At 44.9% G+C, this 27,598-nt stretch overlaps 2 protein-coding genes across 5 annotated transcripts in view; one reads left to right on the top strand and one right to left on the bottom strand.

Moving 5' to 3' along the window:
* Positions 1–371: 371 nt before the first annotated feature.
* Positions 372–19,548, bottom strand: LOC120831795 (protein NLRC3-like). 4 transcript variants are annotated; one of them, XM_078088649.1, is made up of 11 exons: positions 19,457–19,525; positions 17,157–17,260; positions 15,882–16,007; positions 15,650–15,793; positions 14,187–14,275; positions 12,228–14,028; positions 11,959–12,132; positions 11,492–11,665; positions 10,613–10,786; positions 1,703–1,749; positions 372–1,558 (listed from the first exon to the last, which is right to left on the bottom strand). In XM_078088649.1, the coding sequence occupies exons 3-11, from the start codon at positions 15,968–15,970 to the stop codon at positions 993–995; spliced, it is 3,258 nt and encodes a 1,085-aa protein (XP_077944775.1). In that variant the 5' UTR covers positions 15,971–16,007; positions 17,157–17,260; positions 19,457–19,525; the 3' UTR covers positions 372–992. The 4 variants fall into 4 exon arrangements, with proteins under 4 accessions (XP_077944775.1, XP_077944773.1, XP_077944774.1 ...); XM_078088647.1 differs by lacking the exon at positions 17,157–17,260 and having other exon boundaries at positions 19,457–19,548; XM_078088648.1 differs by lacking the exon at positions 17,157–17,260 and having other exon boundaries at positions 15,882–16,004; positions 19,457–19,543.
* Positions 19,248–27,598, top strand: part of slc4a5b (solute carrier family 4 member 5b) — a 21,347-nt gene continuing 12,996 nt past the window's right edge. The window contains exons 1-3 of the mRNA XM_078088730.1: positions 19,248–19,630; positions 24,635–24,699; positions 25,423–25,641. Coding sequence (XP_077944856.1) covers positions 19,476–19,630; positions 24,635–24,699; positions 25,423–25,641 — 439 coding nt within the window. The 5' untranslated portion in view covers positions 19,248–19,475. The remainder of the gene's footprint in view (positions 19,631–24,634; positions 24,700–25,422; positions 25,642–27,598) is intronic.

Below are 27,598 nucleotides of genomic sequence, written 5' to 3'. Positions count from 1 at the left end.
TGTGTTGTTGTTGCCACGGTGACGCGGCCCAAAACACCACAAGGCGACTTCAGTAGGATATTTACTGCAGGATGAAACCTTCAAGTTGCACCTGAAGCACCGAGCTCAGTAGTTTGTGTTGTTTGGAGACGACTCTGCGTTAACGTTCATACGGTTAATAAACCAAGTTATTTATTACTTATTTGTTTGTTTATTACTTCCTTTGTCAACCAGCTGTAACACAGATGTTTTCTCTGCTAGTGACAAAACAAGTAAATACATATAAATAATATGTAAATAGTACAGCATGTTTAAGAAGGATCATAGTATTTCATGTCAAAATAAACAATACAGCATGTTTATATTATGACGTGTTTAAAAATGTACAGTTGTTTCCAATAAAAGTCATTTATTAACATTAGAAACATACAATTATATTGCTGTTAAGCCAAAGTAATACGTGGACTAAATGTTGTACTATTATAGTGAATAAAAACACAAGTACTGATATTATCTGTCAGGATATTAAACATTTTCTTCAGAAATTTGAATCATTAAAAAAAGCTTTTTGTTTAAAACAAACCTGATTATGTGAAATTATTTCTTAGTTCGCTGAACAGATTCTGAAAGATTAAGTTAAAATTGTCTTAAAAAAGAATTCGACATTTAAAGTGTTTCCCCTTGTTGTTATTAGCGTGAGTGGAAATGAAACACACACATAAGGACACATTTATCTCACATGGGGGCAGACGAGCATTTTATAAAACGTCTTCTTGAAGATATAAAGATGAAGATTAAAGCCTAATTAGGAGCCGATATCTAAACGATGATCTATTGATTCAAGGAGCACAGCAGCATTAAGCTGAGCTCCTTCACACGTCCACCTGAGTCCCAGAGAGCTGTGGACCAGCTCAGGTACCCCTCACCTGCTCCACCTGCATCTACACCCACATGAACTACCATCAGCTGTGTGACAGAGAGGAAGGTTGTCCACCAGGAGGAGACTCTCCCTCCTACAGAGAACACAGAGACACTGAGGAACCAGGGGACCAGGACCAGACTCCAAACCCAGGATAAAGAGGTTCAGTGAATGTGGTGCTGAAGGTGTGGAGGTGGATCAGTGTGTCAGAGGAGACTCTGTAGAAGGACAGAGAGCCAGCAGGACAGTCCACATACACTGCTACTCTACCAGAGGAGGAGGAGGAGGAGGAGGAGGAGGAGGAGGAGGAGGAGGAGGAGGTGATGTCTGTTACTGTATTATTGTGACGGACAGAGTAACCTTTATCAGAGCAGCTCAGACTCCAGGACTGATCATTGTATCCAAACCAACAGTCACTGATTCCTTTCGTCTTGATTCCTCTGTAACTCACTGATACATCAACGTTTCCAGTCCACTCGACCTCCCAGTAACAGCGACCAGTCAGACCAGTTCTACACAGCAGATGATAACAGATGTCAAATCTGTCTGGATGATCAGGATATGACTGATCCTCCATCACACATGTCACCTTCCTGTTGTTGTCAGACAGTTTGAGGTGTTTGTTTACTGTGTTTGTGTCGATTGTGAGTTCACAGGAATCTGATGAGAGAACAAGACACAATACAGCTGCAGTTATTAATCATGTGTTCATCTACTGACACTTTGATGATGACATCACAGAGGTGAATGAGTGATGTCACAGTGTGAAGATGGTTGAATCTTCATGAATCAAAGCACACTTACACTTCCTCAGACCTGGTCTCAACCATCGGACTCCATCAGGCTCCACCCTGAAAGGAGGAGGGGGGTCAGAGCAGCATGGAGACATGGACATTACATCACTCTCACACACAGCTTTGTCCTTCATGTCCACATGGAGCACCTCTTCTTCTTCTACCACTACTTACAGACGACCACAGACTGTCAGTCAGGCGTCACACAGCGACGAGGTGCTGGAATATATTCATGGAATAAAGTAGATAAATGTGGAATAAATAATAAACGGACCTGTCGCTGTACTTTCACCAGATGGGAATTAAAATGTGAGAAATGACGTCGTGCTGCAGATGAAGCTTCATGGGACGTGTGCAAAGGAACATTAACATTAAACCGTTTAATAAGCAAATATTCACTAAATATAGAAATAAAGACCATTCAGTATTTACAATGTTTCACAATGAACAAACAACACAAACAAAGAGAAGAAACACACTCGTTAGTTTATTGGATTCACTGTTTGGTTTTTCACTCATTCACTTCCGTCCCGTTCTGCACTTTTACTGTGATATTACAGAACGTCCTCATGTAAAAACACTCAAGCATCTGCAAACGGGTCGGCGTGTGGATTCAAGCCAAAGGTGTGATCATTGAATGTACTGTAGTATTCAGTCAGGTCACAGGCTGCTGATCATAATAGTACTATTATAATATAGTACTTTGTGTTCTCAGCGTGTCGAGGTGCAGAGTTACTAACGATTGTCACGTCATCAGCTGTTGTGTCAACACGCCTCATATGGTTTACAGGAGTAATCACATGATGTAGAGACAATGTCTTCATTAGAGTCAAAGGGACACAAGGACTGTTCACTGATGTTCACCCTCCAACACTGATGGACATTCAAGTAAAGGTAAGAAATACAACTTTAATATCACTTGTGATCATTTCAGCATTGATACAGTTTGATATCAGCTTTGTCTTCATTTGGATTTGATCTCGATTCCAATTTAAAGAGCCGCTCTGATTTTAATGTGACCTTCTGAAAAGGTTGAATAGATTTGATCTCCAGTGGTGGAACTAGATTGTATTTAAATGTCAGATGAGTGGGTTATTATTGCTTTAGGCTTTGAGTTAAGGTCCATCGTCACTACTAGTTAAAGTTTGAATGGTATTCAACGTTTAAACATAAGATTGATTATTGATTATCGTTGTGACTTTAGACTTTTACTTTCTTAACTTGAACTTCATTTTGCTTTTATGGATTTTCATTAGACGTTTATTTTAGTTTCCTCTTCTCTCTCCTGCGGCAGCGTTTACACCCTAAAAGTTTCATCTCAGCTTTGTGATTCTAACATTGAGTTGGATTGATTTTTAATTTGCCGAAAGCCGTAACTAGTTTGAGATGATCTGCGGTTTAGTTTGATTTGTACTGACGGCGTTCTGATCCGTGTTGTAGTTGTTATGTGACTCAGTGGTTTGATGGACTGGTTCCCTTTCAGGTCCACTGCTTTACTTTCCATTGCTGAGTTCACTTTGTTGTTTGGTGTTTTGCAGGTTTCATTAGTTTGACTTTACATCATTAGTCGTCTCCTCACAGTCAGTGACAGAGTAGCTCCTAAAGGACAGGAGGACATCTCAGGGGGGGTTTAGATGCACCAGGTTGCATCATGGTCGTGTTTACGACTCAGGACCTGCTGAGTAGCACCAGAGAGAAGATGGAGGAGCAGACGGAGGCCAAAGGAAGAGAAGCAGTGGACGGACTTGAGAGCACGATGAGGAAACAGCTGAAGACACTTGTGAACATCAAGACGTCTGCAGCAGTAAACAAAGGACAGAGACAGGAGACAGACAAGGCCCGATACCCCGTCCCCCAAAGGCCCCAGATCCAGCAGGTAGGAACCGTTCAGTGGGACATCAGCACCCAGCAGCAGAGGACGAGGGACAACCGAGGGAGGACAGGTGGACCTTATATATGTGGACAGGAGGGACATTGGTGCAGAGAGAGTCCCAAGAGACACGCGACTAAACGCTCCTCCACGGCTGGAGGCTCCACCCGCCTCCACCTCACCTCCACCTCACCTCCACCCACCTCCACCTCACCTCCACCTCACCTCCACCCACCTCACCTCACTTCCACCCGCCTCCAACTCACGTCCCTCCACATCACCTCCACCCACCTCCACCTCACCTCCACCTCACCTCCACCTCACCTCCACCCCCCTCACGCAACCCCCACAGCAGACGAGGCCCAAACAGCAACTGGTGCCACGTGGCCCCCCACTGGCTCCCAGCAGCTCAGATAAGCAGCCCCAGTCTCCCCAGTTTACGACTCACGTTGCAGAAGAAGAAGAGAGAATAAAGATTATAAACCGCTGAGATTTAAAAACAGAGATTGATTCACTAAAAGAGGGAAAGTGTCATTAAAAGGTTGTGAAGGATTTAAATGAGGAATGAAGGTGATGAGAAATGAGGACAGTCGTTGGACATAGTGTCAGTTTTTGTATTAATGTTGTCGTGTTTTAGTCTCTAAGTTCTAACCTGAGTGTAAAGTGCACGATACACTTGATACACAATCTGGATGATGGAAGCAAATGTCTGATCAAAGGAACATTGATAGCAGCAGTACATGAAATATGGACACTTTGTCACAGACGCTTCAACGCCTCCACACTTACATTTCAATACGCTGAACATGAGAGAAAAAGTCTGTCAGACAATCGCAGAGCGACGGAATGTGGAAGCATTTAAAAATATCTACTTACAGGAAAGTTGTAGACTGTTTGAGTTGCTTTTAATGATTGTTTGATGTGTGAAGACGTTGAAGAACAGAAGTTGAGGGTGTTGAATGAGTCCAATCATTAGCAAGGTACTAAACTAAGCAGCATGAGACACATTCACAGGGGACATCTGGACAGACAGGAAGAGGAGTTCATCCTTTCATAGAATTATGCTTATTCAGATAACTAAAAGCATTTATCAGAATAGGAAGAATTGGTTTCAGAAGGCTAGAAGTTCTTGTATCTGCTGTTTCTATTTCAAGTAAAGCTACACAACAAGACGGAGAGATTGTGTCCGTTTGTGAAGGTAAACTGTGAAGGACACGGTCTCATCCATTGACCATCTGCTTCTCCTCCTCAACATGTTTTAACTTGAAGCATCACTCGTCAATGTAGAAGGTTATTCTGCTTGATGATGTCATCGCTCCAGAAACCATCAGGGACCAGAACATTCTTTCAACAGTCCCATCCAGAGCTGCTCCTAATGGGGGTCAATCATACATCCTGTAGCTCGTCCTTTATGTCTCTGATATGTTATTAATGGGTGTTGAACCAGAGGAACATCTCCAGGTGTCACAACGGGGTCTGCAGAGGCAGAACCCAAACGCAGACTCACACAACAGTTACTTTAATGACGAGGATCCAGAACTTGGTACTGCAGGTGGGCCGCGAGAGGTCATTTACAATAAAGAAATCAAATGTTTTGGATTTTCAATATTGAAAAGTTTGAAATTAATATAAAAATATGTATGATGTGAAACATTAGTTGATGAAGCACAAACAATTTAAACGGACAGATTAATAAAACAATAAGGCTCTCGCTCCAAACGGCTGCTCTTTGTTCAACAAACGCGGCGCCCTCTTGTGGTATTAAAGTCAATATACCGCATTGTCCGCACTCCAAGGCGCACTTAAAAGGCTTTAACTTCCTCAAAACAACAGTGCCTTACAATCCGGAGCGCCTTATATATATGGATCAATTGGTTAATGGGTTGATCCGTACTGGTTGTTCACTCTGCCAAACACGCCAAAGCTCGTCTACGACGGCGAGATGCTGAGATACGGAGCTGCTTTCAGGGCGCGTCGGAGAAACAAAGCTGTCGTTCTCTCCGAGCGCTTCATGAGACTAAAGAGCGAGAGACGGCGCCCTTTTCTCTACAGCAGCTGAACCATCTTAACGGGGAAATAAGTTATTCTAAAAGCAGCCGGAGATTTAAGGCGTGGATGGCGAGGGGGGCGGCGGGAGCGGACGCAGCTCGCAGCATCGATCGGACCCTGAAAGCACCGTCTCCACCTCCCCAACCCCCCCATCCACCCCTCATCCACCCGCCCCGACGCCAAACGTCTGACTGCAGTATCTGATGCGCATTATTGTGCGGAAAACGCAGCACATGAGCTCCGGAGAAAATGGTATAAAAAACAGGGACGGACAGACTGCGATGGACGTACAGAGTGAACAACGTAAAATATGTATAATACATTAAATTCATCCGACAGAAGTGATTCAAAATAACATATTATCTCCTCATATGTTCATGATCATCTCCTGCTCGTCTGGTGTTAAAGAATCCTGGTTTCGGTGATCGACTCTTCCGCCTTCTGACGTAAGACGATTATCCTGATGATTGACATCTGGTTCAAACTAACGAGACATTTGAGGCCGATCCGCCTTCGAGGGACCGAGATAGTCTGATGTCAATCATCTTGCTAATCTGAGCTGGATAATCAGACATGTGATCGACACGAACGAGGAACAGGACCCAGATCACAGTTGAATTTGTGGACAATAATAAAAATGTTGATCGGATAAAACTGCATTTGATAACAACAGGTGCTACAAATGAAGACCTGCATGAGTCATTGGATGAAATGAGACTCAATAAAGTGGCTTTAGACAGATGTTAGCTTCTGCAAAATGGACCCGTTTGTTGTGCGATCGTCTCCAACAACACGGCTCCTGGCGGCTCGGTGACCAGAGCACCAGCCCCACTAGAGGGCGGATACCCGACCCGAGCCCGTCGGTACCCGTCGGGACCTGACGGGTCTTAATAAGTAGTGAAGTCAACATCTGCTTCCCATGATGTAGAACCTCGGTGCCCAAACTGGGGTAGGGTACGCGAAGTGGTTCAGCGGGTATGCGGGGAGAAAATGTCCGCGATGACGGAAAACAGACGGAATTCGCAGAATGTACCGTTTGAAACACAATTGCAACTTTCAGACGGAAACAACATTTTGTGCATCAACATCGCCCAAATTCCGCTGTATTTGGTCCTGCAAGGCTGTATTTCTTTCTTATGAACACAACAACGATCCCAACGATGAACAAGCATTAATTAGAAAACAAAACCACTGAGAAAATGTCACGTCTGTGCTGAACTCCGCTCCGGCCACGCCCCCCTATTCAGCCTGTCAAATGAATTCGCTCATGTCATGGACGACGTGAAATAGAAGCTGTCATCTGGACAGTACAAAACTGTAGTTTTAATGATGTACGACAGTAAGCGGACGGGGAATTCCGCCCTGCAGCGCCATGTCGATAAAGGCTGCAAGACGACTGAAGATGGGCTCGTGCAGACGAGCATCGCCGCCTTCGCTACTAGCAGCAAAAGAAGAATCCCACTCCAGGAGACCAAGGTGCAAGGATCTAAGGCCATTTCGCTGCATTGAAGGAGCGGGGTTCCGTGAGTTGGCCCAGCAGCTGATTCATGTCGGTGCCGTCTATGGGCCAGTGGCAGCGCAGGACGTACTGCCTGACCCTACAACAGTGTCAAAACGGTGCCATGAGATGGCAAAAGAGGAACGCAAAAGGCTGGTGGCACAACTGAACGAAGAGGTTAAAACAATCGGAATGACCACCGACATCTGGACAGAGGACTATCACAAGCTAAGCTACATGGCAATCACTTGCCATTTCCTGACCCGAACCTTCAAGCTGGTGAGCAAAGTTCTCACAACAGCAGTGTTCCCACAAGAGGAGGCAAAGACGGGGGATAACATAAGGAGAGAGATACTCTACTGACAGAGCATGGGCTGGATAGGAGTCTTCTAAATAAGGTTGTGTGGGTGACAGACCAAGGCTCTAACATTATCAGTGCCCTCAGACCATACCACAGGCTCCACTGTCAAGATCACCTGTATAACACCGTGATGCGCCAGGCCCTCGATCTGAAAGAATTGGCCGAAGAAGCCCCAACTGTTTCGGAAACGATTGAAGCTACGAAGGTAAAATACGTCAAAAAGACAGGAATTGCAGCTTTGCTATCAAAAACGGTCAATCTAATGGGAGACACCAGATTTAGCACGGTTTATTTAACCCTGGACTCTGTCCGTTCAGTCTATCAGGAATTACGTCAAAAGCTTGAGGACCGTGCAGAGGGCTGGCGGATCGATGCTGTCTGCCCAGACGTTCTTTATGAGGCCCAGCGCGAACTTGAGGGAGACCAGTACTCCACAACAAACCTTGTGCTACTGTGGTTTGAGCAACTGAACTGTGGCAAAAAGACGTCGGACACCCCCTATCAAGCCATTACTCGGGGGCGGCGCCTCCATTGGATTTTGCAAAAGGTGGAAATAAAAGATCTTCACAGAATCGCAACTTTCCTTTGGCCGAAATACAGCCAGCTCCGAATGTTGTCTGCATCAGGGAGAGACGACCTTCATCTAGGAGGTTCGCAGACAGCTCAGTGACCACCACACCGAGGAGGCGTCCACTGATCCAGGGGAAGGACCTGCGCCCAAGAAAGCTGCAGGATACTTTGACGAAATCAGCCTTTGGCAAATGCCGGGGATGAAGTAGAAGAATACTCCACTCATAACCACGAGATGCAGGATGACAGAGAAGTCTTGGGCTGGTGGAGAGATCACCATGTAACTTACCCGAAGCTTGGTGTCCTTGCCCGCGGTATCCTTGCGATACCCGCCGGCAGCAGCGAACTTCAGCGCTGCTGGAAGAACCATCGAACAGAGGAGGACATCGCTGAAGCCATCCACTGTTGATGCCATCCTCTTTCTCCACAACAACGTGGATTAAACCTCGAAGGTTGGACAATGTACATAGTTTTGTGTCGTGTGTATTCTATTTCTCTGTTTTTGCATTGTTTATCATTTATTTTCAACGTGCTGGTGCGTTTAACAGCGCTTGTTTGTTTGAGCGAGTATATTTATCGGTTGATGCCTGAGTTTAATCAAGGCTATTTATTTAAAAACACCTTCGTGAATGTGTCATTATTATGAACAGTTGAGGCATTGACTCCGTCGGGGACAGAAAAAGTCGGCCCGATCAATGCTCTACTCCCCACTGACAGCTTGAACCAGCAGCTGGTGGACAACTAAGGCCGCGACAATCCTCAGCACAACAGCAAAGTGTCTACGTGAACCCTTCGTGTGTTACAGTCATGATCTAGTCCACTGCAGATGAAGCTGCATCTCCTGCAGAGATCAGTGAGACTATACAGGGAAATCAGTAGGGAGTCAATCATGAAGAAGGGATGATCCCTGTTGATGGATGTGACTGTATGATGATGTTTCAGTGCCTCACAGTGAACGAGGAGGGAATCTGTGAAGGATTTAAGCAGTAGAGCACACCTAGTGGTGGACCTTATAATACATGTGATAATGTTTGGTGATAGACTTGTAGTTTGCATGTTATTAGTTATTACATTAGCATGCCGGTTTACTCGTGCTCATAGCGAGGTTTGGTTAGCCTTGTTTTCAACACCAGAGCTCTGGCTACAATAAGCACTAAACCACTCAAACACTCCAAACAACCTGCAGTGGGTGGAGTAAGAGTAGGAACACATCTGTATGATGCTTCATGCTACAACAACTGACAGCAGAACTCGCTGATACAAAAACCTTTTCGCTCAGACAAACTATGCCGAACTTCCAGTACAAAACCCATCAAGCCAAAAAATCCTAAATGTGTCTTTCCTTTGTTGTTCTTCACAGACATTATGGATTTAATCTGCGGTTTTTGTAACGAGGTCTCTTTATCTGCTCTTAGATATGCAACACTGTGTGAGGGGCGAGAAGGCGGATCCATTGGCTTTTTTTAGCCTATCAGGAAATCTCGAGCGACATGTGACGCTCTACCCGTTTTTCAAAGTAAAAGCCTGTGAAAACCCAGGATCGCTTCTGTCTCATTCAGGCTTATTACACCGATAGAGTGGTGGAATGACGCGGATCAGCCATTCTGAACTCGACTTATGAATAAAAGAGGTAGAAACTTTACACGTGTACTGTCCCTGCTCTGAGTTATCACGTAGATATGGTTCTAGCCTCGTAGTTCAATGTTTTAAGGGATTTATAAGGTTGTTTATGACATTTTTGAAGGCAAATCTGGTTGGAGGTCCAAAGGGTCTGACTGTGACACTGCTGTTCACATCCCGTCTCCTAGCAACAGTCAACACTGGTTTCCATCACCTGTAGTCTGGAGGTGAAGGTGTTACAGCTCAGGTGGGTCTGCAGCCACAGAGCACTGTGGTCCAGTCCTAAACAAACCTCTTTGGGCTCTGACACACCAGGTCCACCATCAGCTGTTGGTTCTTCACTGAGCGTCTGTGGCCGACTGTCACCTGTAGCTTCAACAAGTCCACTCTCATCATCCAGGGAACAGGCTCTCAGTGCAAAGCACCAAAAGCAGGTGAAGCTGAACTCCTTTAAAACACCAAACGTTCCTCCTGTGATGATCCATCAAGACGCTTTAAACAGATTGTTTCTGACTGTTTGTCTCTTAATGATAATGTCTGGACTAAAGGACAAACACACACTGGAGGCAGATGACCAGCATCTAAACATCCAAGTGTTGTTTAATAAGAGCCCACAAACCTGCAGCGTGACGACGTTGACTCATATCAACCCACCATGATGGCGTCAACGTGTCAGGAGACACTGTCCTCTCTTACAACAACAAGACAAGGCTCCAGAGAAACAAGCCTTTCATCACCTTCCTCCCTGTTCAGGCTCATCCTGGCTACTGTTCCTCACTACTTCTGTCTGTGTTGATGGTCTCATGTGGGACACAAACAGTTAGATGAGTCTCTGGTAGTTTGAGGTCAGCTTGGTGTGTCAGGGTCTTATTAACCAGGCTGACAGTGGGACAGAGAAAAGGTTTCCAGCTCCTCTACAGACTGATGGTCTGTGGCTGCAGCCTCTTCATACCTGAGAGTCTCCAGTCTCCACTGAGGATCCTCCAGTCCAGCAGACAGCAGCTTCACTCCTGAGCCTCCTGGATGATTGTAGCTCAGGTCCAGCTCTCTCAGATGGGAGGGGTTGGAGCTCAGAGCTGAGGCCAGAGAAGAACAGCCTTCCTTTGTGATCAGACAGCCTGACAGCCTGCAGACACACAAAACAACACACATGTCACATGATCTGAGGGAGCTGTGAGGACTAGAAGGTCACTGCAGGACTGAGATGCTATCAGGTACAGAGGGGGGTCACATTAAAATGGTGTTATGTCACGAGAGGCTGGGTCCTGGACGGCTGGGTCCTGGCCTTCATAAGGGTTAGAGACACAGCCAGTGGGGTATTAGAGAGACCAGACCGTCGTAGGAGGATATCGTGGAGGAAGACTGTATATTCTTGTGAGTTGGATTTATGATTCCCCTCCGAAGACGAGACATTATTTAAGATCGACCGGAGCCTGAGTTACCCTTTTTGGACTACTGTTTTTGTTGATTCCAGAGAATGTGAAAAAAACCTTCTGTTTTTATTTGAACCTGGTGTCCTCTCACTGCTTGAACTACCCCGGTGAGAGCGGCGGCGCCTCTCATGACATCACAATGGTTACTGACTGGTTTTCAGTCACAACTAAACACCAACTAATGTACATCAACAATCTGATAATATTACTGATAACTATGATTAATCTCAAATATTTCAATTTGTAACATTATATTGGAAATCAACACTATCACATGTTCATGAAATATTTGGAAATGACATATTTGATTTGAATCATTCAAGCAGAAAGTATCTTAAGAAGGTCAGACAAATATCAGGGATATAAATAAACCAGGTGAACATTGATTGATTCCTGACCTGAGGGTCTCCAGGTCACAGCGTGGATTCTCCAGTCCAACACACAGCAGCTTCACTCCTGAATCCCGCAGGTCGTTGTTACTCAGGTCCAGCTCTCTCAGATGGGAGGGGTTGGAGCTCAGAGCTGAAGCCAGAGAAGAACAGCCTTCCTCTGTGATCAGACAGGCTGACAGCCTGCAGACACACAAAACAACACACATGTCACATGATATGAGAGAGCTGTGAGGACTAGAAGGTCACTGCAGGACTGAGATACTATCAGGTACAGAGGGGTCACATTAACATGGTTACTGACTGGTTTCCAGTCACAACTAAACACCCACTAATATTCATCAACAATCTGACAATAATACTGAGAACATAAATACCTACATAGAATAAATGTTTGATGTAAATAATGCAAGCAGAAAGAATCTTACGAAAGTCAGGAATTTAACTAAATAAAAGATACCGTGTTGAATCCTGACCTGAGAGTCTCCAGGTCACAGTGTGGACTCTCCAGTCCAACACACAGCAGCTTCAGTCCTGAATCCCGCAGGTCGTTGTTACTCAGGTCCAGCTCTCTCAGACTAGAGGACTGTGAGCTGAGAACTGAGGACAGAGCTTCACAGCTTCTCTCTGAGAGGTAACAGTCACTCAGTCTGAAGAAACAACAATGAAGAAAATATAAACAATAAGTAGAAAAGATGGCAGCATGTTTAAGTCATGATGTATGAATCTAACTCTCTGTACTTACAGAGCTTTGTTGGAGGCTTTGACCACTGGCAGCAGCCTCAGAAGAGCCTCCTCTGAAGCAGAGTATTTCTTCAGGTCAAACACCTCCAGATCTTCTTGTGATGACAGTAAGATGAAGATCAGAGCTGACCACTGAGCAGGAGACAGTTTATCTGTGGAGAGACGTCCTGAACTAAGGGACTGTTGGATCTCCTCCACTAGAGAACCATCATTCAGTTCATTCAGACAGTGGAACAGGTTGATGCTTTTCTCTGGAGACACATTCTTATTGATCTTCTCCTTGATGTACTGGACTGTCTCCTGATTAGTCTGTGAGCTACTTCCTGTCTTTGTCATCAGACCTCGTAGGAGAGTCTGATTGGTCTCCAGTGAAAGACCCAGGAGGAAGCGGAGGAACAAGTCCAGGTGTCCATTAGGACTCTGTAAGGCCTCGTCCACAGCCCTCTGGTAGAGATGCTTTGGTTTAGGTTTGTCTCTAAAGATTTTAGACCGCAGGGAGGTTTTTTGATCTTTTAACAGCAAATTGACAACAGAAATGTAGAAGGTCAGATGGACATGAAGAGCAGCCAGAAACTCCTGAACACTCAGATGGACGAAGCAGAACACCTTGTTCTTGTACAGTCCGCTCTCCTCTCTGAAGATCTGAGTGAACACTCCTGAGTACACTGAGGCTTCTGTGATATCGATGCCACACTCTGTCAGGTCAGATTTATAGAAGATCAGGTTGCCTTTCTGCAGCTGATCGAAGGCCAGTTTTCCCAGAGACTCGATCATCTTCCTGCTCTCTGGACTCCAGTGTGGATCCGTCTCAGCTCCTCCATCGTACTTGACCTTCTTCACTTTGGACTGAACCACCAGGAAGTGGATGTACATCTCAGTCAGGGTCTTGGGCAGCTCCCCTCCCTCTCTGGTCTTCATCTCCTCAAGAACTGTAGCAGTGATCCAGCAGAAGACTGGGATGTGGCACATGATGTGGAGGCTTCGTGAGGTCTTGATGTGAGAGATGATCCTGCTGGCCTGCTCCTCATCTCTGAACCTCTTCCTGAAGTACTCCTCCTTCTGGGGGTCGGCGAACCCTCTGACCTCTGTCACCATGCCGACACACTCAGGAGGGATCTGATTGGCTGCTGCAGGTCGTGTGGTTATCCAGAGGCGAGCAGATGGAAGCAGCTTCCCCCTGATGAGGTTTGTTAGGAGCACATCCACTGAGGAGGACTCTGTGACATCAGTCAGGTCCTCATTGTTGTGGAAGTCCAGAGGAAGTCGACACTCATCCAGACCGTCAAAGATGAACACGACCTGGAACTCTTCAAACCTGCAGATTCCTGCAGCTTTGGTTTCACTGAAGAAGTGATGAACAAGTCCCACCAAGCTGAACTTCTTCTCTCTCTGCACATTCAGCTCTCTGAAGGTGAATGGAAATGTGAACTGTATGTCCTGGTGGTCTTTGTCTTCAGCCCAGTCCAGAGTGAACTTCTGTGTTAAGACTGTTTTCCCAATGCCAGCCACTCCCTTAGTCATCACTGTTCTGATTGGTTCCTCTCCTCCAGCTGAGGCTTTGAGGAGGTCTCCTAGTCTGATGGTTGTTTCTGGTCTGTCTGGTTTCCTGGATGCTGTTTCAATCTGTCTGACCTCATGTTCTTGATTGACCTCTGCAGTCCCTCCCTCTGTGATGTAGAGCTCTGTGTAGATCTCATTCAGAAGGGTTGGGTTTCCTGCTTTAGCGATCCCCTCAAACACACGCTGGAACTTCTTCTTCAGGTTGGATTTGAGTTCACGCTGACAATCTGCAGGAAGAAGTCCTGAATGAAGACAACAAAGAAGATCAATGAGTCAAAGAATAGATTTTCAACACGTCCTTTCCTCAGAGAATGACTACGAATATATTCTGTCCGTCTCTCGAGACACTAGTGAAGGTCTCAATTATCAGCACGGTAAGTCTGTAGAGAAATCCTCTTACTGCCCTGCAGACGCTCAGCCAGCTCCTCCTGCTTCATTCTCCTCAGGGCAGACGGACCTGTGGGAACCTCTGAGCTCTCCTGGTCCTCTCTGTGGAGCAACATGAACCATCAGCCCGCATGGTGTTTGGACCATCAACACCAATACAACATTAGTTAAAGATATTTGCTTCTGTCATGATTGATCATCATGAAAACCAGATGCTGAAGACTGTCGATGATGACGGACAGTTTATTAGTTGAGTGACAGTTAGTCATCAGTTTCATCTGCTTTTAGTTCTGCTTTGTAGTGGTTTAGGTCTACTGGTCCTGCTGGTCCCACTGAGAATCAAGCTCACTCACTGTTTTCTTCACCAGTCAGTTTGGTTTATAATATATATATGTATACACACACACACACACACACACACACACAGATATAACTGTAGCGCGTCAGTGTTCATAACGTTTAATCTCTCAGACTGATGCTTGTTCTCCGGTAACGTTCCGTCTCTTTGAGAGCAGAGTTCAGATGTTTAGAACAAGCTGCTCACTGTGGATACAGACAAGATGTTCAACGTTAACGTCCTGTCTGTATCCACAGTGAGCAGCTTGTTACTGTCCATCATTGAGCATTAAGACTAACAATGTTTTAATTAAAGGACACGAGGAGACCGTCATCGAGACTCTAAACCGGCAGCTTCAAAGAGACTTATTTTTACAAATATGAATTATTGAATTTTCTCTGTAAGACATTTGATGTGTGGTCATCTGCTTCCATATACTTGAAAATGTTTATATTTATTTCCTTGTTTGCAAGAGTTCACACATTGATCACTATCATCGATATTAAATCTGATGTTAATCACTAATGATGTCATCTTACTGTTGCCTCATTGATCAATGTATTATAGACATCAATCAATCACTATTGAAGTAGAGACACAGAGGAGGTTCAGGTACATTTGAATTGAATTTACAGTGATGTTTGTGCATTTAACTGGACGAGGACGACACACTGATGATCCTCCTCTTGATGTTTGAGTCACAAGGAGAAGTTTGTGGAATGTGTTACTATCCAGTAAAACATTAACGGATTCATTATTGTTGCTATCAAACCTTATGAAACCTTTATAGAGCTCACGTGTGATGTAATACGTGCGTTTCTTCCATCCAATAATATGTTAAATACACTCCTCTCAGTGTGATCCAGTAAAGTTCAGCAGCACCACAAACTACAGCTGCTCCTCTGCATCTTCTTCAGATGTTCTACTGGACAACGACTCTGATCTGACACACTGAGATACTTTGGCTGATTATTTTATGTCTGATAGAAATAAATAACAGTCAAGAACTGTATCAAAATCCGTGGTGACGTCATCACGTCAGCTGCTGTTGAAGGTGGAAATGACCGTTCTCTGTTCTCTTGAACCTGTGAGTCCGTCTCCTGACAACACGAGTCCGTCCTCAATACCTGAGACCTCACCTTGCATCCACAGGGGGACGGACATCTTTGAATTTATGAGGAGCATCCATAGACCGGTTACTCTTCATGGACACACAGCTGGGTGCAGGTCCAGACAACGGACCAGGTTGAGGATCAGGTCCAGGTCCTGGTCTCTGGTGGTTCCTGGTCACACATGTAGAAGCAGAGTCACTGAGTCAAAGACGTTGGGACATGGAGACGAGTTGAGGACAGTTGGAGATGGTCCTCTCACCTCTGAGCTTTGGTCCTGCTGTCATGTTCCCCACACAGAGGAGCTTCAGAGGGACGGACTCCGTCCTCTGGGTCCTCAGCCTGATTCATAGCAGAGTCCACAGCTTCACAGCTTCACACCAACCTGCTGGGAGAACTCACACGTTATTGAAAAGACACAAATTTTGTCTCCATAAATCCTATGAAGCGAAATAGAAACACAGCAGCTGAACCAGAAGTGCACATTTTCACAGTAAAAGTCCAGGAATGAAACGTTTGTACACCAGATATTTGTCTGTGATCCAGCGTATAGCAGGGCAGCATATGAAGAAACGTTAGCTCGTTAATATAAATGTATGTAGATTATTACAGATGTTTTTGTAGCCAAATTCAGTCCAAAGGTTTGGACACTTTCTCATTGAATCGAATGAGTAAACGTGTCCAAACGTTTGACTGTTCATCTCATTTAAGAACCAATCGGTGTGGTTGAGGTTTGGGCTTTGGGCCGTTTTACAACATGAACGCTTTGATGTGAACTATTCCATTGTAGCCCAGGCTGCATGTTTAGGCTCATTGTCCCATTGTCGCATGTGCTGTTCCACATGATGTGGCTCAGCTTCCAAACGCGCCTCGACCCCCTGACGCCGATGTTGGTCCAGACCAACCCCTCAGGTGCCTTGTTGGCATCAGTGATCCACACTGTGTCCTCCAAAGAGCGTCTTACGTCTCCTTCCACCTCCCAGTGATCATCTCCACTTCACACTGAGTCAAGTGACGTCTCTTCGTTTTCCTCTCAGTGTTTGTCATGATTTCGCAATCGATGAATATTCATTTGTGGGCGTTCCACAGACTATATAAGGGCAGCTGTGGGCGTGACATGAAGCCGCAGAAGCTGCGCTGCGTTTAGAAGTGATTGTGATTTAAGGGGAAACTGCGTAGGACGTTTTATACGTCTGAATGTTTCTGTGCGTCCGCACGTCCTACGTTTCATCCGCACGACACTTCTGGTGCAAATCCTTTTATAAACGAGGCCCCCGGCGTCTTGCTCAGGGACACTTCCACATGGGACACGGGGCAGCCGGGACTCGAACCAGCAGCCTTGTGGTTCCTGGGTCTCCCTCTCTAGCTCTGCACCACGTCGATGTATCTGCATGTCGTCAACTACTGATAACACACTCCTACTGGACCACGGCTACTTATTTATATTCACTAAGTGACGTTTCTTCATGTTACTCTGCTATATTATTATGTATTATTACATATTGTTGCGTCACACATGGATTTCTGTCGTACCAACCTTCTATTGCGTTGCTCATATTTACGCATTTCTTCCCACAAAAGCTCTTCAATCTGATCCGTCCTCTCGTCAACGTTCTTCCTTTTAATAACGGCCGTATTGTGCTGTGAAAACGGAGACGTGAGACTCCGTAAAGGACGTAGTCAGCAGACCGATCACAGCCTGGTGCTGCAGGACGCTGCGTCGCTTTACACGCAAAGGAGGTGTGGAAAGACACGCAAGGGACACACAAGGGACACGCAGGGGACACGCGAGGAGGTGTGGAAAGCCGCGATGGGACGTTGGCGTGGAGGCTCCGGAGCTTGTGTCCAGTCATCCAGTCGAGGCTCGTGGTGCCGATGACGTATGTGGTGACGTTGGGAGCCTCGCGAACCAGCCGCACCACGTGACTGATTCAGGACGTGGTTCTTGGGTCTGGAGCGCGAGTCCAAATAAAACGGGCAGCAAAACGAGTCCCCGGTACGTTTTGTGTCCTGAGGACTTTGGTTACAAACTATTCCAGCTTCTTTCTTCTGTGATGGAAGCAGCAGGAGCTGATCCTCATAATAAGATGTGCACGTATAATATGTTATTAATAACTAGCGTAATATACTGTAAATACAGCTGACTCAGCGTATCGCGTGTTCTAATGTCTTCTTATTTCTGGTATTTTAAAGGTGACGTGTCTGTTGTGTTAAAGGAGCTTGGATACAGTCACAGCTCATCTATGCTGAGGCATCATAGAGGCCTGCATGAGAACAAGGAGAACAACCAAGGTGGACCAAACCTCGGACGTTTGAGAAGAACATAAAAAGTCTCCTAACGTGTGAACTTGCTGTGACTTCATCTGCTCCCCGTGAAGTCTGTAAAGCAGGTGAAACACTCTCAGGAAAAGAAACCGCCTGAAGCCCTGTGGACAAGTTGCTCCTTTTAAAGGAAAATGAATGAAATGTGTCACGTGTCACATGTTGTCACTAGTAACATAAGCACAGTCACAAACCCAAAGGTCCATTCGTATGTGTCCGTGGCTCGATGGGTAGAGACGCTTACACAGCGACCGCACGGCTGCTGGTTCCATCTCTGGATGTTTTATTCTTTTACTTTTCACATCACATTTGTTTCCACTTTCCCTTTTGAACCCGCCATCGTGTCATGAAGACAGACGCCGTATTAATACGTTCATAAGTTGTGTATCACGCGTCACAAACATCATTCATTTATCCAATTCAACGCTTCACACAGCAAAGCCATGGTGTCCTTTCATTTACTGTCCACTTGGTGGCGCAGTGGAGCAAATGAAGCGCCATGAAGCTTCGGCGTGTGAGACGCGGCTGGATGGAAGCTTCATAAAGCTTCATAAAGCTTCACAAAGCTTCATAAAGCTTCATCTCGCCATCAGCAGTGAAAAGGCAGTAAGGGACACGCAGGGGGCTTGTTGAGTGTTACAATAGAAACATGGACGCTCCCGCTAGAATGAAATTACACTTGAACTATAAATGCACAGTAATAATGGGTGAAGCCGCTTAAAGGCCGGAATGCACCAACAACGTGTATTCAAGTCCCAACACCAGCACACGAAGATGCTGCAAAGAGGTGCAGCACTATCGGGTCAAATGCAGTCCGACAGGAAGCACCTGTTCCCCTTTCTAAGAGCAACGTGTCCACACATAGAACTACGCCTCCCGCTCATAGTATTATTACCTGGCAAACATCCTGATAAGAAGAACTCATGAACAACGCGAGATGATCCGAGAGCCCAGAGGGATGGACGTCCCTGTGCTCCAATGGGGCTCTCCGAGGGCTCTAAGCAGGAACCGCCTCCTTCTTGATAACCAATCAAAATGCTCCGAGAGACTAAACGATACGAGCGCACTTTGTATTAAGCGCCTTTCTTCGTGTTGTAGTTACACTGCAGGACAGAATCCTGTCGTTACAAATAACCGTTGTCATATTGCTGTGATTTAAGTCTCCAGTCTCGTCCTTGTTTTGCTCGCAGTCTCTTGTGTCTCTCTGCAAACGCAGAAGCATAAACTAGGCCTCAAAATGTGCGCAGTTTCACTTCCGTTTTAAAGGAAAAAAACAAAGGTCATTTACGGAAATCGATCGTTTTTTTCGCTTCTGGATTTGGACAGAAAAGAACATTTCCTTTGTTGGTTTAAAACGAAAAGACAATAAAACGGTGGTATTTCCGTATTTACCGTCTATAAACGGTAAAACGTTCACGGCCCGTTAACACACTAAACACACACACACACAAAAAACACACTAAACACACACACACACACAAAACACACTAAACACACACTGTGTATCATACTCACCGGATCTGAACACTTTAACATGTTAAAGTTGACTCTCTCTCTCTCACTCTCTCCGTCTTCTTCTTCTTCTTCTGCCTCGCTTCCTTTAGGGGAGGAGCCAGAAATGATGACGTCCGAAGCCGCCCGGCTGTACCACGTGACTGCTTCAGGAAGCGGTTCAGAATTATCCGGAAGGTTTGACAGCAATAAAATAAAAAACCTCAAGCTCCATTCAAAATGTGGGTTGTTGGCGGAGAGTTGAGAGTTTGTATAGTTTATATAGTTAAGAGTTTAGAGACAGAGATAGTTTGTATAGTTTATATAGTTAAGAGTTTAGAGACAGAGAGAGTTTGTATAGTTTATATAGTTAAGAGTTTAGAGACAGAGATAGTTTGTATAGTTTATATAGTTAAGAGTTTAGAGACAGAGATAGTTTGTATAGTTTATATAGTTAAGAGTTTAGAGACAGAGATAGTTTGTATAGTTTATATAGTTAAGAGTTTAGAGACAGAGACAGTTTGTATAGTTTATATAGTTAAGAGTTTAGAGACAGAGACAGTTTGTATAGTTTATATAGTTAAGAGTTTAGAGACAGAGGTCACGGTCGAGGGCACCACTAGTTATATGACTTACCAGGTAGTTGGTTTCAAAACTCGTCGTATCGTGGTGACGTCAGAATGAGGCTCTTCTGGCCTCACATAACCCCCCAAAGACTTGCAGATGTTTCCAGGCGCTGACTCCGCCCACCCTGCTGTGGTACAGATGTTACACGACCCCATAGAATGTCCCGATCTGATGCTCGGTCCGCACGGCAGCTTTTGCCTACTTTACCGACCCCGACTGCACGTAACTTCCTGCTTCTACAAGCACAGCGCAGCGCTACGTCCCGACGCTAACTAGCATCACACCCCCCAAACACACTTACTTAGAAATTAATTCACAAACAAACATTTACGTCATTAATTTCATTAACTTCACACTTAAAAAAAACAGACCACAAATCGTCTGTCTCATAATTTTGCCGGCAGCAGCCTTCTTAAATAAAACCAGTCGTACAAAATCCACTTCTTAATATTATTTGCTTTTTTGGGGGGATAATCAATTTATATTTCATTTCTTCAATATATTTAGAATTAGCCCCTATTTGTGTCTTTTTTATTATTATTTCAAAGTAGGTTTTTGAGGCAATACTCTGTCTCTGTGTGAATTCAACTCCAGCTGAATCTATCGACTCTGCTGTGGTCCATCTCTGTCCGGGATTCCCCCCCAGAACCCACGCGTCACAATGTGTATAAATCCTATAGTCAGTATTCAGATGTATACCCGTTACAGACATCGGTTGGACTACTATATAAAAACAAAGACTAAAGGAGGCGGGCAAACATCACGTGTAGTGTACATACAAACAAAAAAGAAAAAAATGAATATTGATTCAGTTTAGTTGTTTTTTTCACCTGTGCCTCCACAGAGCCACGGACTGCTGACTTCAAATCTCCATCTGCGTTTTGAACTATTAATGTGAATTTACAAAAAAGTGTTTTTGTAAATTCACTTAAACATCTTCAAATGGATCAATATTATTTTCGTATTCATTTTATTCTAATCCATGAAGATCTGAAGCTCTGTTAACCTTCACTGCTCTCTAAACTCACTCAAAGTGCTTCGGGGAATGTCAACTTTCTCTCTGCTGCTTTTGCTCTCTTCTCTCCGAGCTGCATGTAAAGAACAAAAGTTTTATTTAAATTGGAAACTTGAGTTGGTAGTTCGAGTTCAGAACAACTATTCCTGTTGTGACGCCACAAAACTGCCACTTTTGCCACTGATGTGCTACTGATCCCACCCGTGGAACACCCCCGTCTGCGCCCCCCTCCCCAACCCCCCCAGCGGAATACGTCGGACTTGAGATAGAGGTGGGGAATATGTTGTGTATCAAATAAAATCAAATAAATACAAAAAAAATGCAATGAAATAAAAAGAACTACAAAAAAACAGGCAGGTAACCTGTCGCACAAACAACGGCCGTTTCCGGGAATGCCTGGCTCCGCCCACTCAGGTTGGCGTTGAGACGCCCGCCCCTTACTTGACGCGAGTTGTGCCACTGAGTACCACTGAGTACCACTGAGTGCCACTGAGTGCCACTGAGTGCCAGTGCCACAAGGAGGGTCTCGGCCCTGCTGTTTGCGCGACTGCTAGAATTTGGGATCGTCAACCCGTCACCTGCAGCTGAGGGCGAATTGTTTCTCTCTCCAGAAGCCTCTGCTGTCTGAATCGGCCCTCGTCTCGGTTACCGTGAATGCCCTTCTGTCAGCGCCAACGCATCGCATCCGGTTTTGCACTCAAATGACACCTGACACAGAGAGAACCCCTTAAAAAAGGTTTGACAGCAACTATATGACCTCAGTTGGTCGCACACACCTGGGCGCAGATAATCTCTGCTGATGGGATAATTCTGGGAGACCAGCTGAAGCACATGTACATTACGTGTGTCTTCCTTCTAGAACTACTGCTTAAGCTCCATATGTGTGTTAGTGGAGGTAGAGTGTGAAGAGGTGTGTCTTTAGTCTGAAGATGTGAAGGCTCTCTGTGGTCCTGATGTCTTCACAGAGCTCCTTCCACCATTTAGGAGCAGGACAGCAAAGAGTGGAGATCTAGTCGAGTGTTTTGCTCTCAGTGAGGAGGAACAAGCAGTTTATCACATGCAGAGCGGAGAGGTCAGAGGTCGGGATGTCGGGTTGGACCAGGTCCTGGATGTAAGCTGGACCCCATCCATTCACAGCACGGTACATGAGCACCATGTTTAGAACTGGATGTGGGCGGGGATATGAGTCTTCTGTTGTTGTTTGTCAATGTGTATTATTAAGTGCATTCAGTTAAATCAATGTAATGTAATCCGTTTATTTTGCAGTTCCTCTAAACGTCCCCAAGGTGGCGCTGAATGTGTTTGAGGCGAGCGCGGAAAACATGGAGAGCAGAGATGACGAAGAAGATGAGCATCGCTAGCACAGACTAGCTAGTTAGCTTAAGCTGTCATACGAACCTTTTTTTGTTTTATAACCTTAAAGTTATTTGTGACAATATCACCAAGTTTTGGTTTTTCATTGTTTTGCAAGTAGATCAAATAAAACATGGAATATAACAAGTTATGGTGATTGTTACGGTGTTATGAAGAATTATCCTTTTTCTCTGCTAGCCCGATAACGCCAACATAGCTTGACGTAATGCCGGCTAATTCAGCAACGCGTGGCGGCCATTTTTGTTTAGATTAATTGTAAACCAGTTAAATGCCTCTTTTTCCCTCTATTTTCTCTCATTTCTTTTTAATATAGTAGCATTATAATTGCAAAACTGAGAACGATAATTATACTACTCAATGTTTTTTTACTTTGTCTACTATTTTAATAAAGGCTTTATAATCCATTTAATCTTTTTTTATCTTTTAATCTTTTTAACTGAAGTTTTTTGCAGTTTCAGGTTAATATTACAAAATAGAATCAACAAAAGTATTATAATAACAAGCTAACGTTACCCACCAATATATTTATTTATCAATGTACTTTACTATCGACATTACAGTGATATAACGCTTTACACACACGCACACACACACACACACACACACACACACACACACACACACACACACACACACACACACACACACACACACAGTGTTTGATGCTCAGATTGTGCGTCCGCTCGTTCGGAGCAGTTTGTTCTTTAGATTCAATATATTTGTTACTTTAGTATTTTTTATCGTTGTTTAGATACTTATTTTGAACAAATAGTGAAGCATCTTTGTTCTTTTTCTCAGCATCTTCTTTCATGTGAGGTGAGTCAACCCATTTTACAACATTCTTCTTTAAAAGATGAGTTCTCTGGTTTCTGCTCAGTATCTGTAACACGTTTCAGGTTGACGGACTCTTACAGAACCAGTCGAACGAATTCCTCATTTAATCATTATTTTCCCTCCATCAGTCAGACTGTGAAATGAGAACCGTTAAAGTATAAAAGTTTACTTTTATGCCTTTTGTCTAAAAGAAGATAGAAAATCTCTGTTTATTTCCCTCATTATTACAGCTGTATACGTATATTACTTATGATGATTAAGCAGATATTACACTTTCTGCTGTATTCTGCAAACATTTCTTGTTTTTTTTTATTGAGCATTAAACCGAAAATAAAAGGCACCAAAAGAGAAACTCGTGCGTGTTAATATAAACTGCAGCTAAAGTGACTTTATTCTATCATTTGAGAACATTTACTGTCTCGTTCCTGGTTTTATTGACGAGGGGACGACCTCTTTCTGAGGCCGGTTCCCAGCCGGGGGCTGATTGCTTGTTCCCAATGCGGGGGGTCGATGCTCCAACACCAGGCTTCCCTCCTCATGCGAACAATAAATGCATTTGAGAAACAGCAAAACTTTCTTTCTTTTTTACGCTCACTTGTGGTGTTTTTTCGAAATTTACAAAATAAAATCCAAACTTCAACCTAAAACAGAATTCTGACCCGGCGACAATTTCATTCATTGAGCAATCAGCTGTTTCCACTGACATTAGTCAGTAGCTAGCTGACTAGCTACTAGCTAGCTGACTAGCTACTGACTCACTAGTCAGCTGACGTAAAAGAACAATTCAAACTTCAACTGTAACTTTTACCGGCGAACATCAACGCCCATTATTCAATTTTTACTTTGAGACATTTCCATAGATTGTTATGGGGAATAATCGCCGAGAAAACCGAACCCAAACGTTGAAAACCGCGTGTGTGTGTTTGCGTGTGTGTTTGCGTGTGTGTTTGCATGTGTGTGTTTGCGTGTGTGTTTGCGTGTGTGTTTGCGTATGTGTGTGTGTGTGTTCATGTGACCGTCCTTCACCGTCACTGATCAGGGTTCAGCGGCTCGTAAGCGATCAGAAACGACATCTATTGATCAGCCTATAAAAAGTCCAGCAGCAGGAAGTAAAAGCTGCACAAGTAACACTTTTATTTAATGATGCATTTACATTCATTACTTTCTCAGGAACTCGGGGTCAAGGTTCATGAGAAACTCATTTCTATAATGAACCGAAATAGCCATTTGGTAAAATCGGTCCCATAATTCAACCTTTTTAGAAGAATAAACCGGTTTGTCCAAATGACTGGATCTCGTCATGCTAGCTCCGCATGGAATTCTGGGAAATCGCAGGTCTCTTCCTCTTTCAGGATGGATCATCATGACTCGCAGCGAGGGAGGAGTCGAGGTCACAGGCGCCATGACGACGAGGACGGTGAGCAAACAGGAAACAGAATATTTAACCTTTGAGGACTGTTATCTTCACAGTGATTGGATGAGTTCATCCACCGGGAGCTGAAGTTTGTTCTCTGTGAGACTCGGTGCTTCTTTTTCTCCAAAAAACAACAACTACGACTCCTTGTAAAGGAATGTCCAGTCTTTGTGCTAAGCTAACGCTAAAGCTAAGCTGGATGAGCAGAAATGGAGAACAGAAGATCTTCAAAATCGTTGTGAAAACGTTTATTTCCCAAAAAGGTCAAATTGTCGTTTCCAGGAGATCTTTTCTCCCGTCACTTGTTTCTCTCTCTGTGGTTTTGCTTTTCTCTTGAAATGAAACGCTGCGACTTCATTTCTAGAAGTAGAGAAGAACTAGAACAAGTTTTTAGTGCAGAATAACACTGTATGAGGACATCAATCATATAAAAAGATACAAATCAAGTTGAACAATGATTCAAACACTATATAAATACATGAGTTATAAATAATATAATCCATTGACACACTTACATCTTCTCTGCTCCGTTTTCACTTCCTGTAGTTCGGTGTGTTTCTCTGATTTGTGGTCACATGACTGCTGGTCTCAGATCATCGTCACAGTTTCACTGAGAAGTGAACTATTTGTTGTCAGAAGTTTTAGCGTGTTTACTGATGATTTCTCATGACTACATCATCTCATCGTCAAGTCCTATCTCCTCTTTTGATCCCCTCTGACCTTCAGAGGCCCAGGCGCTCTACATCGGCGTGCCGGCTCCCCACCGACGGAAAAGGCGCCGGCATCACTCCAACGCCAGCGACGCGGACCGCGAGTCGCGGCACTCGCATTACGACCACCACACGCACCGCGAGCACTCGCACCGCGGCAACTACCAGGACCGGGAGGAGCACTACGGCGACGACGAGGGCAGCGGGGAGCGCCACGGCCACGCCGACCCCTCAGGTCAGAGCCGACGTGGGTCACGTTGTCCTGAACTCCACAGGACGTCAACCAATGCTCACTCAGCTTAACAGACCCAGACGGGTCCACTCGCATGAAAGCAAAAACTAACAAAAGAGTTGAAAGAAATTGCAGAGTTGAGTATCGTGGAGTATTGTGGAGTATCGATGAGTATCGTGGAGTATCGTGGAGTATCGTCGAATATTGTTGAGTATCGTGGAGTATCGTTGAATATTGTTGAGTATCGTGGAGGATCGTTGAATATCGTGGAGTATCGTTGAATATCGTTGAGTATCGTGGAGTATCGTGGAGTATCGTTGAGTATCGTGGAGTATCGTATCGTTGAGTATCGTGGAGTATCGTTGAGTATCGTTGAGTATCGTGGAGTATCGTTGAGTATCGTTGAATATCGTTGAGTATCGTTGAGTATCGTGGAGTATCGTTGAGTATCGTGGACTATTGTTGAGTATCGTGGAGTATCGTTGAGTATCGTTGAGTATCGTGGAGTATCGTTGAGTATCGTGGACTATTGTTGAGTATCGTTGAGTATCGTGGAGTATCGTTGAGTATCGTGGAGTATCGTTGAGTATCGTTGAGTATCGTTGAGTATCGTGGACTATTGTTGAGTGTGGTGGAAATTGTGGATTTAGCCCTTGTGAAAAACATCATCTGCAACTCTGCAAAACACGGAGAAACAAATATACGCCGGCCAGCAGCGATGGTCAGGGACGTAACAGGGATGAATATATGTAGGTGTATGTGTGTGTGTGTGTGTGTGTGTGTGTGTATACGTATCAGAGCTGCCAACTTGGACCTTGGAGTGAGATTTTGTCGGGGGTCACCCCACTAGGGGGGGATGCTACCCTATGGCCGCCGGGGGGCTCCACCTACCGTCGGGGAGGTTGAAGAGGAACCAACGCGTCTCGGACCGAAATCTGACTTTTTCTTTTTTAGCGGGATAAATTGGTTGTGTGGAGTGAGTGTGAAAACATGCAGCGTCACACAAAACCGTGAGAGTTGGCAGCTGTTAATCTATGAAATGATTGTGGCTGAGATTAATGCGATAAAATAATGTAACGCAGCTTTGTTCACTTCCATTGTGCGTTTAGCCGCCGCGCGCTGCAGTCAGTCAGACGCTGGAGATGGAGATGCTTTTTGAACTGTGCAGAAAAATCCCTCCACTTGTCAAACAGAAGAGGGACAAGTGCACACGGGCCACTTCAGGACTGCTAGGCTAAGCTAGCTGCTAGGCTAGACTAGCTGCTAGGCTAGACTAGGTGCAAAGCTACTTCCATCTCATCTACGCTTATTTTTTCATGTTAATCCATTGACATCCCTAATATACATGTAGACACATCCATATATCTATATATATATATGGATGTATTAGTAAATTCATACATGTACATGTGTCAGCTGTGGTTCCTGATCCCAAAGTGACCGTGAAGCCTGTAAGCTGATTAAAGTTGAGGAACTCCAAGCTGTGCGTGTGTGTGTGTGTGTGTGTGTGTGTGTGTGCGTGTGCGTGTGCGTGTGTGTGTGTGCATGTGCATGTGCATGTGTGTGTGTGTGTGTGTGTGCTTCTGGGAGGAGGGCCCTAGAAGGTCCTGTGGAGTGTGTCGCCCTTCTTAAGGCCTCTGGGCTCTTTGCTGGTTTCAGCAGCTCAGAAAAGACCTTTTCTCCTTTTTTTTAATTTCCTCCGACTGATTTAACGGTAAAAACGGCGTATTGAATAATCGGAATAAGCAAAGCGTCCGCGGCGCGAGACTGAGAGCAGCGAGGGACAGCTGGAGCGCTCATGGTGGACATCTGAGGACGAGACGACAGGAAGCCAGACCGCCAAAACAAAGCTGAGGGTTCGGCCTCAAAGCCAGCGAGCATGTCGCTTCCCTCCGTCACGGGTTCCAGCTGGACCTTACCTGGCTCCCGGACAGGTGAGGGGGGGGGCACCTCGGTTATG

This window comes from Gasterosteus aculeatus, chromosome 14 (genome assembly GCF_964276395.1).
Source record: "Gasterosteus aculeatus chromosome 14, fGasAcu3.hap1.1, whole genome shotgun sequence".
In the NCBI taxonomy this organism is placed as follows: domain Eukaryota; kingdom Metazoa; phylum Chordata; class Actinopteri; order Perciformes; family Gasterosteidae; genus Gasterosteus; species Gasterosteus aculeatus.
This window is presented reverse-complemented; position numbering and strand designations above follow the sequence as displayed.